The 14,843-nt window shown below is 32.8% G+C and overlaps 1 protein-coding gene across 1 annotated transcript; it reads left to right on the top strand.

The window, feature by feature from the left end:
• The first annotated feature begins 2,613 nt into the window (after nucleotides 1–2,613).
• On the top strand, nucleotides 2,614–4,441 carry LOC128549102 (uncharacterized). Its single transcript, XM_053525351.1, has 2 exons — nucleotides 2,614–2,874; nucleotides 3,765–4,441. The coding sequence occupies exons 1-2, from the start codon at nucleotides 2,770–2,772 to the stop codon at nucleotides 4,302–4,304; spliced, it is 645 nt and encodes a 214-aa protein (XP_053381326.1). The 5' UTR covers nucleotides 2,614–2,769; the 3' UTR covers nucleotides 4,305–4,441.
• Nucleotides 4,442–14,843: the final 10,402 nt, after the last annotated feature.

The following is a 14,843-nucleotide window of genomic DNA, read 5'->3' as shown; positions in this document are numbered from 1 at the left end:
AAATAAACATATAACTTGCCTGTATTTGGATTTTACAGTACTGATTAGAGCGTCCAATATCTTACTTTTATGTGTTTGCCGCTCTGCCTTAAAAATACATAGCGTAAAATAAGCATTTGTATACATGCATAGAAAAGGCATGTCCTATACATCAAGGACATAGTGACAATAAGTGAATCTTACAACATGTAATTTCATTTATCCGCGGCACAAACTAGTAGTCAAACGGACCAAACATGATACTAATGACGATTTACCTAGAGCGCCATGACAATAGCACAAGCTAATTAATATGTTGATTACATTTATCAAGTTACAATTTGACTTTTCAAAAACTAATGGTTAGTCACTTTAAGACTTTTTAATAGTAACATTTTAAGATTTCCTGAAGACTTGGCAAAACCGTCTTCGAACATATTTTCATGATCCGCATAACTTCTTGCACGCCATTGCAATTTCATGCTCAGCTTGTCATTGCATCGGGCCCTTTACTGAATACGTTATTTAGTTTAAAAGTTCCGAAGACGAAGAAATAAAACATATGATATAAGTATATTTGTATGATATTAAATAACTGATTTTAGTGGAAATTGAAAATCATTGATTGACAGTGTTATTTGATTTACATTAGACTTAATGTTACAAACAGGGTCTGTAAAACGCTTCTTATTGCAGACTAATATAATTACTGTATCTCTATCAGGGGTATTCAATGGAGCAGCACAACTCACCGAGCGGTACTCTTTAGAGAAATAAACTAACGAACATCTTGTAGTCAGTTTATAGACGAACACAACAGAATATCATTATGTCATGAAATATACAGAATAATGCAGAATTGGGTGTTTTCTTGTATATTACAAAGGCATTTTTTTTTAATTATACAGGAAAGCTTTTTTAAACCAGTCATTATACATTTGATAGGTGAGCTATCTTTTACCATTTAAGGCAATTATACATCATAATAATCCTCATTCAATTAGTTTCAGTTAGAATATCAAACGAAACGTATGACACAGATGTCCTGATCAAAATAATACCGTTCAAAATAGATCTGATCAATTTCATAGGAAAGATTTTTATGTGAAAAGTTTGCCTATACAAATGCAAGAACTTGGTGAATTTCCTTTCTCCTGTTTTGGTTAATGCTCACTTTTCTCTGGCACGGTCATGAACTATGCTGAATCTGTAAAGACTGAAATGAAGCTGAGAGAAAATATAGTAAATTAATTTAAATGATCACATGGGTTACCTCAAACAACTAAAACGATGCTCCCAAAGTGAAGGTCATCTTTAAAATCTTTGAGGAATAATTTCCATAATCTCAAGTTTCGAAGTATGATCATCCCACTGATAAATTTAACATAATATCAACTGTGATATACAGCCGCCTTAATTATTTTACTGTACACAAGGATGATGAATACCTATGTATTGTATCGCAATCAAAGGAACAATCCATTCGAACTGTCACTCGTAGAAAATGGTCGTGGTGTGCAAACGTATTTCGATAATTACGGGGGTATTTTAATAAGTAAATACAATTGCATGCATATTAAGAAAAATGTACTTCATAAATAATTTCCAGAACAGGAAATAAGTTTTCAGATATGTATGAATTGATCTCACATACATTTTATATATATGTACATAAAACATCTTGTCAGAAATATAATTTTTGAAATAGTGTGTCATTTTTAAGTGTTTTCTGTTTTATCATCAGAATATTATTCTAATAGTTTTAAATCATTTACTACAAGCTATTCCTTTGATCTGTAACTACGTCACTAGTAAGTTCATGGACAGGTCCTCTAGCTAAATTAGTTTGATTAGCCAACAGACAAACAGAATGACGAGAGTTTTGGGGATCAAATATCCAAACATAAATAGTAAACGTCCATCTTATATATATATAATTATATATATAGTATATAGATATAGTACATGGATTTATGTAAAAGTTTATGAAACCCCAAATTAAAACGATATTTACTATTTAGTTTGTATTTCATTCAAATACTCGTTCTAAAAGAATTCAACTCTTAGCGAAAATAGAAATCTATAATATGTTTAAAATGATATTTACATACCCAATGGCAAAAGACGCGACGTAACACATACCGGGTAAAAAATATTCAACAGTGTGCTCACTGTCTGAACCATGTGACCTATACATTGTGTGTATACATCGGCTGAAGTGACAGACATAGTTATGCAACATAAAAAGTTGTACAAAGTTGGAAGTTGATTGAAAATAGAAATGTTTTTTTTTTCTGATTTTATTTTCAGTATGATCTTTTATAAAAGGAGATAAAACAAATAATCTAAAAGCTATTTTTTTCTATTTATGAAAATACAGATTAGTCTGTAACATTTATTTAATATTTTATTTTATTTACATAATGTAATTATAACATTGGCTATCTAGTTTCATATAATATGAGATAAACTGACATTTTGTTCAAAATGCATTTATTTGTTTACATTGTATAAAACAATGTAGTCATTAGCGGTCTCATATTTCAAAGCCTTCATTCATTCACTCTGTGTGTTTTGTTTTACTTTCGGGGCTAAACAGATTATATCTTTAAATGGAGTGTTACAATTATACAATATAACTGTCGTGGTGGAACCTATCTATTGTATGTCTGTGCAAGTATTTTACATTGACTTTTAAAATCGCACAAGTGAAACAATCTCTGTACTTAATATTATTTTAGACGAATTATGAACAATTTAGATTATTGACCTACTTTAATAACGTGAAACATGGAGTTTTACAGATGGTTACTACTAGGGACGATTTGTATAGGCTTTATAGTTGTTTATGTGTACATCGTTCATGGTGGAATCTATTTTGGTTTTGAGTTTATAGTAAGTAAAAAGATATCTACGTTAAACGATGTTTATAACGATTCGTCATTACCACTCTTATAACATTGTCAAGTTAATTTCATGATTTCAAATGCTTTCGCGCCAGATCGTGTTTAGCATTTGATTCATCTTACCAAAGAATTGATTTGTATAAATATTGTACCGTAAATGAATGAATATATTAGTTTGCTTTAAAAATAACTGTATTAACTATAATACACACATTCACAAGTCAGCCGATATATTACTGTAAAAACAGAAATTTCTGCGATAGTTTAGTTTCGATATACCTGTGAGGTCCCTCATCTCACGAACATTAATCCCCGCATAAATATTAATCATAAGTGTAATGAAAGTCAAAAAAGTCTCATCATTAAACAAGCTTTCCTCAACATATCAAATAGAAACGGTCAAATGTACGAAAAGTGGATATGTTTTGTGTTTTACTAACAACTGTAGAATGGTATAGTATTAAGACGAATAAAGCAAATAAACGTATGATTTAGAATGAATATGTTTATATTTGTGGTTGTAGTGTGTTTTTTTTTAAAATAAACATTGACATCTGTGACCTTTGGAGATTACAGGTCGTCAAGAATTATAGGTAATTAAAGGGGCAAAAACTTCCATACAATAAATAGCAATCGATCTTTGCGGTATTTGTTTAAAACATATAGATAACGCTTTATGATGTGTAACTTTAACGGACACCCAGCACATAGAAATGCCGAAGCAAGCAGGATAATGTTTTATAATCTGGCGAATATGAAACTTTGAGAACATACGCAATAGTTCTAATTCGTAAATGTTTAGGCAGCAAAATATGTGATTGTACAGTATTTTGCATGCTTGTATTTCAAAGCGTTTATAAAATTTGTTTTTATTTCAAGAAGCCAATGGTTGACATCGACTTAAATACATCAAATATTTTCAAAGAGAGACAAAGTCAAAGCTCTGCCCCTGCGATGCCAGCATTTGTGAAGGTTTCTGGAACAAAGGCTTACCTTCTATCTGCAGTTTTCAAGTCAAAATTAGACGAGAATAATAGAACAGGTTTAAAAGGAGTCAGAAATGGTATTGTTGTAACAGGATGGTATGCACCTGTAAACAGTAAACCTAGGTACGGGCCACTCTCTTGTTGTTTTTATCACGAGAATGGTGGCATTTCTTCGGGACCAGCAGAACGTCGGAACAGTTTTAAAGAATCCGAAAGAGATTTGTTCGATGTTTTACAGTGCGTGTGTCCCATTCAGGATTCCAATAAGGGCCCTGTGACAAAAGTTTCGATTGTTGAGGTCGACGACGTTTGTACTAACAATACTGATCACTATATAGATGCAGAAAATATTCCAAATCGGAAAATAAATGGGACAGCACTATGTGCGAAAATCATGTATGGATCATTAGATGCTGGATTTCTGATAGAATAGTTTGAAGCTCAGCGGCTGCTTGGGATTAATAAGATATTCTGTTATATACACCGTGACTTGAACGCAGAAGCAAAGGAAGTCATAAAGTATTACAAAAAAAAAGAACTTTGCTAAAGCTATTCCTTTTGATGTTCCAGAAAACGGTCAGTGTAAAAGTAGTTTTCTTTTTTTCTCAGCATTCAGAAATCGTATTATGACAAGCTACAATGCTGTTGATATTTTCTTTAAAACTGTAAACAGCACTTCCTACAAAAAGGTCAAAGAATACCAAAAATTATATTATTGCGAAATATTGGCAGTAAGTGTTATCGAAATGTTTGAAAAAATCTAACTATAGGCTATAAAATGATTTCGGCAAGTAGAACCTACCATCAAATTCTTCATAACAGAATGTCATTAATTTGTTTTATACAGATACGGACCCTCGTGATATTCATTTTGCATGGGCAGAGCACGGAGTTTCCATTCTCGATTGTCAGGAGCGAATGAGTGTATACAAATATGCTGTCTTTCTTGATGCCGATGAAATTCTAATACCACAAAATGTGAAATTGCAAGGTTCGATTCAAAGATATATATAAGTCTTTGTAATGCATTTACAAGTCAATTAGATTCAAAAGCATTTAAAAAAAAAACGATACACAAGATTGAACGACTTTATTCTAAAATTGCGTTAACACAAAATTCTCCAAACGTCCCTTCAACTGGCTTTAAATGAGTAATATGATATAAAGTCAGTTAATATTTATTCATTTTACTCAGTGGTAGAAAATTTAGGTAATATAGTCATTGTTTTAGGAAATTGGATACTTTTCTAATTAGTGAAGGCAACAATCGTATTTATGTTAACAGAGAAGAATATTATATTGTTTTATAAGACAAGCTGTGCTTACAATTTTAGAAATTCAGACGAAATCAAAGTATTTGTATGAAGTAATAAACCATTGATATTACTTTTTGGTGTAAGCAAGTTCAAATATAGATGTAAAGACCGGCCTTTCAAATTAAGTGCGATTATCTATACCGTTTGTACTTGTATTTTTAAGCCAGAAATTTTAGATTCAAGAAGTAGATTGGCTGGAGTGCACTTCAAAACAGTGATGCATATAAAGTCTTGGGATGAAACCGATCCAACTCATCCTTTGTTCATTGGAAGAAACGTTAACAGTACCCTCCCAATGTGGAACAGACAGAAATTTGCTTTCAAGCCAGACAGAATAATTCCTGCTTCGTGTAAGGCACATAACTGCCGTACAAAGCCTGGATATGTGTAAGTTTGTTCACCCTCTATTAAATATTATTGGATTACGTATGATCCTTATCTGATTGGCAATTTATGTAAGCATGCCAAACATAAAATGAAAAAAGCTCTAGCCTTGCAATATATTTTTTTTAGCTATGCACCAGTTTTTTACCAGACCACAGCTTTTGCAATATCAGATATTACCTTTTATGGATGCATTTTACCAGGCTGCAAACCTAATACAGCTCTTGCCTTGGTGTAATATTATATTTCTACTGTAACAGTAAAATGAAAATCCGGGATCCCTGTGTAGTCGCTGGGAATTTGTCAATGAACTGGTATAATTTAAAAGAACCCTTTTAAATGTCATAAAATAAAAAGAAAATATGTTTGTTTTGTATGTAACATCGAAACAACTTTTACCGGTGAATACCAGATTTTAAGTTTTCACTCGTGACTGTACCCTTCTTGAGTACGCTTGTCCTGAAACAAACGAAAATCTTCTATCTTAGACTGCTTGTCTTCCATTGATTATAGTCTACAAGCGTTACGTTTTTATACTGTTTATTGCATCATTAGCGACATAATTGTGCTAAATAAACTTGATCCTTCATGCACAATGCCAGACAGCAGTAGTTATTACAAGAATCAACCGATTTAAGATCGAACGAACTGCACACTTTATGCCATCTTTTGTTCTATGATATCAGATATATGGTTTATTTGATAGATATTTATGGTTGGCTAATATAGTTATGAAAGATAATATAAACAAAATAGTATGAGCGGTGGTAAAATAACTCCACACCACCACAAATGAGTTTTATATAGAGGGGATATTTGTTTGTTTTGAGTTAATATGGAATATATCTCACTGAGAAGTGAAAATGTGATTTTTTTTCTCACTTCGAGGTGATATATATTCCATATTCACGAAAAACAAACAAATTTCTTTTTATTTTATGCTTAATTACGTTGAGATGTGTATTTTGCAACAAATTTTAATCTCCGCGCGGGGAACAGACGCGCGTTAACAGACATGACGTCAGACATGTTATGACGTTAGAAAGACGCACACAACATAAAGTTCCATTTTATTTCATATTTTGCTGCATAACCTTATGAAATTCTCATGAAGTAAAATAATTTGAATCAAGAAATATACTATAAAGATGAAATTACGACTACAATTTTCATCCTGTTTTAAGCAAATAATTTAAAATTCATACACAATGTACACGTAGATCGGCATTTACAGTGTGTGATAAGCTGTGAATCTCACTGATAAAACACAGTATTTCATTATTATTATTATCATTATTATTATTATTATTATACCAGATTTATATAGCGCCCTTTTCATGATAAACACGTTCAAAGGCGCTTAACATATAGCAAATGCAGCCACACAGGGCGCGAAGTTCATCCTCTACTAGTACAGACACAGAGCGATCTGACCAGAGAGAACAGAGAGAGATACAGTTCAGCTAACATGGCCTAGCTCTTTGCGAATAGACGGTTTGGTCCTTTAACGTGCCCGGTGTATAGCACCGATACACGAGAAGCCATCTTTCCTGGGAAGAACCAGTACAGGCCTCTTAGTCAGGTGGAAGACACCCAATAGCATCTCTGAAATGTCCAGTCCCTGGACCGGGATTCGAACCGCGGACCTCTGGATTGGCAGTCAAGCGTGTTACCACTAGACCACCTTATTTCATCAGTCAGAATAAAATAAAACGTTTTAACCATTTCTTATTATCTTCAGGTCCGAGCGTTTATGGGATGAATCAGCTGTTATCCACCATTTTAGATCTTGTCTACCCGAATGGAAAAGAGTTGCAGGAACGAAGGCAATTAAAAGAATAGGAAAGAAGTTTTATGATAGTCGTTCAAATGAAACATTATGTTTTAGTTTTAAAAGGAAAAGATCACAAGTAATAGCGGATTTAGCTGAAGAGATAAGGTATGATGTATTGAAGGTCCGTTCTTATTTGAACATCAGTTAGTGAAAGGGCGAGATAATCACAAAAACAAGCATTTTAAGCATTTTCAAGGCGTTTTATGGGCTCATCAACAGGACAGGCTGGTTATTATAATATACACCTCCTTGTATTTCTTTAAATATAACACAGTCAAAACAAGTTCTGTAAACACAAGGCAATTTACGATATATTCGTATATTTTAACACAGTGTCATTGCACATAAAGTAAAGGGAAAAGTGAATATATACATATAAAACGCAGTCGTTATCACACGGAAAACATGCTTTATCCCTACATTAAAGTAAATGAGAAGACATACTGAGAAAATATTGCAAATACATGTATAGTTAGGACAACATGTGCATAATTTAGTAAAAAGGATGTATATCATGCAATACGTACTGTGATCAAATGTACATTGTATTTATTTACAGCGTACACATTCCACAACAACTGCACTAACCCTCGGTGCTGCTTTAGATACACACTCGAATTGTACTACACATTCGCACTGGTTCAATATTTTCATATCTACTTAAATCCTTGTAATATTGTCTTACAATTCAGCAATGACATTTCAGTTATTTAACTGATTGGGACCAGAGAAGCTATACGTTCTTTCTTTGAAAGTTAACTGGATCTCGAGGATGCAACGAATGTTATAGAGATAGTATGAATAAAGGGATATTATTAATTTACAAGAATTTTCTTCATGCATGAGATCCACGTGGATACAAGTTCGGTTAATAAATCATTATAACTAGACAGAATTTATAAGAAATAATGACCACCACATTATACCAGACCAATAATGACAAAGCAGTACAAAGGAGCATACTCGATATCCGCCAGGAAAACAAAAGTATAGAACCATGTCAATTTTATCTCACAGATGTTGTTGTACCATTGAGTACAGAATGGATAATTCATTTGTATCATCAGTATAAAGATTGTAGTTTTTGTCATGTTTTCTCTTATTGTTTCTTGATTAATGATATGAAAAAATGTAAACGCTTTGTACTGATTGTCGTATCAGTTGTTTGGATTATGCTTTTTTTTTCTGTACAAGCATTTCAGAATCAATTCTTTGGACGGCATAACTTTTTTTTTATACATTACAACACGTCAAGAAACGTGTATATTTCACTTTTACTCAAAGGTATTTAAGGGAATTTCAACAATTCTGGGTATGATAACAAGTTACACTTGTCTTTATAACTGTTGGAATTCAGAAAAATATGTCTTCGTTGACGGGACTAGTGTTCTCTCATTCGGGTAAATCAACAATACATGTATTTATTGTTAAGCAGGATGCAAAAATAGTGGTCTTATCAGGTACCTCTAGTATAATGTGGCTTCTAGCATGCCACGATTTTATTCTGAACAATCAATCGTATTCATTATTAAAGATACTCTAAGTTTCGGAAGACCTATATAATTAGCAAGTGATTACTCATCATACCCCCTGATCTCTGTGGATTTAAACTCAAATTTGTCGTAATGTGAGGATTACATCAAGCTGCTAGTTCTGAGACATAATTTAAATATATAGGTAAAAGTTAACGCCTGTAGAGGCAGCTGGATCTTCTATGTCTATTATTATTATTACTATACCCGATTTGTTGAGCGCCCTTATCATATGAAATATACGTTCAAGGGCGCTTTACAATTAAACATGTGACATATCACAGATATGTAGAAAAATCACAAAACATGGCATATGCAATCATAAAACTGAAACTGAATAATTTGATTAAACGGTAGGTTAGCTTTTTTCAATCATTTTTGTCGTGTTATTTTATTTACTCCAATGGACTGTGAAATGAACCACATTTCATGCTTTGCTGGTGGGTCACTATTTGTTATCGTTGCGAAAAAAAATGGACTGTCATCATTGTGCATTTTATAAGGTTGTTTGATAGCATACTTCTTATAAATCATTACGGTACGCCAGTCTCCATGTCCGGTAACATACATCCTTGGATTTGATGCCCTGACATTGCGAATATCTGCACCAGTTTGCGTCTTTGTTTGGCGTTCATGATATTCAATAAATTCACATTTCAAGTTATCGTCATAGTGCAGTTTCAGATCTCCCCAGCACAAGTGGCTATGTTCCGTCACACCAGCCCACATTCCAAAATGCAGGTTATTGTTAAACCATAGAGTGTTAATCTATGATGACGGTGATGCAGGTCCTAGTTGATGGGTGTCATACAAAATATCAATTTCTTCATCAGTTATTTCATCAGCATGTGATTTATTACCACGGCCTTGCGGTTTTAAGTATTTTTGTTTACGTTTTAGAACTTTGCGGTCCTTTGAAAACTCATAGCCTGTGATAAGACTTTTGCCATAATTGTGTCTCTTTAAATAATGTTCGAAGCTACTCAGCATACTTCTCAATGTTACAGGTTCATAAAGAAGTTTTTGATAATTAATGTTTTCTTCTAGCTGATGAATTTTCATTTTTTAAAAGGTACTTGTCAATTTCAACAGATGTGACAAAACAATTAGCCCAAAAAATTAAAAACAAAAAAAAAAAACACACACACACACACACACACACACACACACACACACAACAACAACAACAACACAATATAGATTTGTTCTTGCATGTACCGGTTACTGTTTTGCAATTAGCATTCAGTGTTAACTTGTAAGCAAGCGGAAACAAGACAGTCCCGGTAAAATATGGCGTCCGTTTCTCTCGACATAATTATTATTGCCATGTTACGACCAGACTGGCAAATTGTAGATTTTAACAAGGTCCGACTGGGCATTAACAAGGACAACAAAATATAAAATTACTTTTTAGGCATATCAGCAATTATTAAATGACAACTTCTTTACTTGTCCTAGGAAAAGAGGTAGTAGCAAACTTTTAACTTTTATTCTTGAAACAGGATCTTAGATTATTTGCTGATTCATCTAAACATATTTTTCGGCATTTCTAGGCTTTATTGTTGTTAAGCTTGTGTTTAAATGGGCTTCAAAGCCAAGTGTATTTGGAAGATGCGGCAGTGGCACATATGATACTTGCTTGTTGTTTAGAAAGGGAGCTTGCTGAAGTCATATAGATAGTACCAGATTGGTACAAGGCCAAACTAACTTGTACTGATAATGGCAAATTAGGCTTAGATTCAGTTGGAGACTCATTTCTCCATGCCGGCATTTCATACAACTTTCTGCAAGAAGCCTGATCAAAGAATCGCATGGTTGAGTTATCAACATAGGAGATGAGATTGTTCAACTCTCTAGAGTCAATATCGTCCAAGATTGAATCTTCAAATACATTTGTTTCATTTCTTGAAACTGTTGAACAGGTACATTTTATGTAGACTTTATCTCGTGACACAGTATTTGTAGCAATACTCTGGTTTGTTTGTTTATCAAAGTTAAATAAATGGTCTAATAAACCCTTCACAAATTCATGACATTGCACACGATGTCCGTTATATTGCCTTTCCCGCCATTCGATCCACTTGAACAGTGTCCCCGACCGGAAAATTGTGCATTTTATTACAATGTCTGATACTAGCGTTAAATTGTACTCGCCAAGGGAAGCAACTCTGTGTAAGCGATCTTATATATTACAGATATCTACCTCCCTTTATTTAAGGCGTATATGAATAAAAATGTAATTCGCATGCGGAAGGTGTGATAAACTTTTTCCATCACTACTAAAAATAAAGACTTTTCTGTCGGATAAGTGAGAAATCCTCATCAGAGGAAGTTATCATTGTTATAATTTGTATAATCATTGTTATTGTTAATAATATTCGTAATATTATTAATATTATTATTATTATTATTATTATTACTACTACTACTACTACCACTACTACTACCACTTGTAAAAATGAACCCGCAGTCTGTAAGGCCATTAATAGACATGAAATAACGAAGGTGCATTAACTGTACATATTATTTTTATATGACTTCAAGTAAATAACATTGCATAAAAGATTCTTTGTATTAAATAATTATTCAGTCAAATCCTCATTGCTGTTTCTTGCTTTTCCTGCATTTTGCAGTATACAGAACACGCACTCTTAAATTACTATGAAAGCATTACTATTCCAGGAAGACCTATTTCGTGGATTTCGAGGTTAAGGCAAGCCATCTAATAAAATAAGATAGAACAAGCTAAATTCCCATTCATTTTGTCTTCCAAAATGAAATCCACGAATAAATATCTCCAACGGAAAAACTGTTTTAGCAACACCCCATGTTACGCCAACAAAATTCAATCGTTTCACAGATTTTGTTATGATCTTCCATTTATTGAATAGATGGCTTCGTATTTCGGCATTAAATAGCTTAATTGATTAAAATACTTTTGATGATATGTTAACGTATGTTGCTGAAACTTCCATACCAGGTTATTCCTTAACCTTTTAACACTAATAAATCATTGATAGTATTTAATAAACAGCATGTATTGAAAGTTTCGGCCGTTGTCAATATATGAAACATAAGTAAATTGAAGGCCATAATACCCACTGATTCATACAAAGTAAAATAGAAATAACTATATACAATGACATCTGTCTGGCTTTTATTTAAATAGATAGTTAGGAGTGCCTTTTCATGAGAATTTTACCAAACAACAGGAAATCAGCGTTGTCTTTGCACAAGACTGCTTGACATTTTTTTGCATTTAATAGTTTCTTCTTCCTTTAAGTAATGACCACTATATCTAAATTATATATCATATAATTGATGATGATAGTTTTAAATCTTGTAAGCAATGGACAATCAACTTGCCATACATGAAACAACACACGTTTGCACGAATGAAACAAATGTAATCTCAGAGATGTAGGGCTAAATTACTCACGGCAATTTCTTTGTTTGTAGGAAATGCAACAACTTGTATCAGAAATATAAAATATTGCCTGCTTAAATGTGACATTAATCTTGTCAACCTGCATAGAAAGTGCAATGTTAATGAGTTGAACAGAGATCATGTGTTTGGTGAAAATCTTCCACTCTCCCTATTGACCTAAATTATTGTTTCGATAAACTGTATCTTTGAAAATGATCGGAACAGCCGCAAGATTGATTATGAAGCCGAATATTTTGTCCTAGGCATCTCAGGCGTTTTGAAGTTTTCGTTTTGATATTGGAGATACATCAGTATTTGTGTATTACACCCGTGAATAACGAAAATGATAAAACTATACTAAAAACATTTGTATTTTGATACAATTACAACTTTTTCCAGATCACTGGCACCAGACCAGAAAGAAAATGCCCCTGTACACGTTATACCCTACCCCTAGGTATACTATAAGAACCATTGTCATGAACGGGAAAATATACTTACCCATTTTAATCGCGCATTTCATACCTAAAACGCGCAGTTCGATAAATGTGTACTATAGATATCAAACAAGTGGTAATTTATGTACCATCGTGTACCGGTCACATTTCTTCAATACTTCTTATCTTAGAAAAACAACACGTAGTTTCTGAAGATAGTTTTTTCAACGTTACACAAAAAACTTGCTTGAACTTCCCTGGTGAAGTTCCGGTCTAGATTATGAGATCATTCTGATTGGCTGATGTGAAAATATATGTCAGTCGTCATTTTACAAAACGTGTACGATAAAATCTGTATATGCAGCATAAATGTGCAAAATGAATTAAATAAACAGAACAGATGTATACCAATGTATCATTTCAAATTCAAAATCATATCCAAGATGAATTTCATTCATCATTTCGAATTGTATCTTAAAACTTTGAATATTTTGTATTCTGCTCTTGTTTGTTTACATTTCGCCTAACATGTGCACACTGCTGTGACCTCAAGACCGGATGTTCATTAGGGTAGTTCACGCAAGTTTGTTCTGTAGCGTTGACGAAAGCATATATATGTTGAGCATCTCTGTAATATGGAATATTGAGATAATGTGACTGGTGCACAAAGCAGGATAAATTATCACTTGTTCAATATATCAGATACCCATTCACCGAACTGCGCGTTTTAGATGAGAAATTTACGATTGAATTGGATTAGTACACTTTCCCGTTCATGACCATGGTTCTTATAGAATACCTAGGGGTAGGGTATAACATGTACAGAGGAATTTTCTTTCTGGTCTGGTGCCATTGTTCCAGATGTAACACAATATGCATATTTCCCTTATACAAATAAATTGTGATATAGTAAATGGTAATTTGCAGTCTTCTCTTATAAAAAAACACAACATATTTTTATAATTTTATTTGTTTGTCTTGCATTTAGCATTAAGAAAACACTAAATGGTAAAACTAATTATTAGTTGTGTTGCTAAACAGAGAATAGCTGTAACGATAGCAATAATAAAACGAATGAATTGTTAATCTGCGACAATCTCTTTTATCGGGATATTTCATGCTTCTGTATATTTTGCGCGAATGCTCTTTATTTTCCGTTACATTCTCTACTGGTACTGATGATAAACCCGGACAGATGATAAAGTCGAACTCCTTGGAAATATTCGATTGCAATCGGTTATTTATAAAATTGAACACACCATCTAATAGTTTCCACTTACAACACCAACTGGTGTAAACAAAAACAAAATTGGTAAATATTCTGTATAAATAAATAACTTACATAAATTTGTATAAAAATATTTATCCAAAATTACTGGGGAAGAGGGTGTTTTTTGCGCATGCTCACTTTCGAAACATGAAGGCCTGACATTTGTTAACTTTTCATTACTTGATCAGGAATGACTGTTGCAGCTTTTTGGGGAAAGTTTCAATATAATAATACCAAGAAAATTTTGTAAATGACACAGGGTTCGAATTTATCATCAGTCAACGTTCATAAAGTCCCCTTTTTACATACTCCTTTCAGGCCCTTACTTCGTGTGAGTTTGCTTACTAAATATAAATTTGAATTATGTAAAGTTTTCAGCAAAGGTTAAGCTTTATTTTGATACCGACCATTGATTTCAATTTGCAGAAATAAAAAAGTTACAGGTAAAAAACCTCATTTTCTGTTCGGGTTTATCATCAGTACCAGTATATTTCATATACATTCATCAGTAATCCAGTCTTACTTTAAAAGCCCGAATATTTGTTTTGTATATTGTGTTAATTTCTTAAATGCCTATTTATAGTGCGTTTACTACAAATTTACTCAATTTGAACAACACTGTTTTGACATGAAAGTTATGTATGTCTTTAGATTTCAAAATTTTCCCGAACATATAGCATCAGATTCGCAATGGATTCCTTTTCATTTTTTCTTTAAAAACGTCCAAATTTTCTTTTTGAAGTTACATTAATTTGCCAAATATTTCTACTGT

The sequence above is a fragment of the Mercenaria mercenaria genome, chromosome 15, assembly GCF_021730395.1.
Source record: "Mercenaria mercenaria strain notata chromosome 15, MADL_Memer_1, whole genome shotgun sequence".
NCBI lineage: Eukaryota > Metazoa > Mollusca > Bivalvia > Venerida > Veneridae > Mercenaria > Mercenaria mercenaria.
This window is presented reverse-complemented; position numbering and strand designations above follow the sequence as displayed.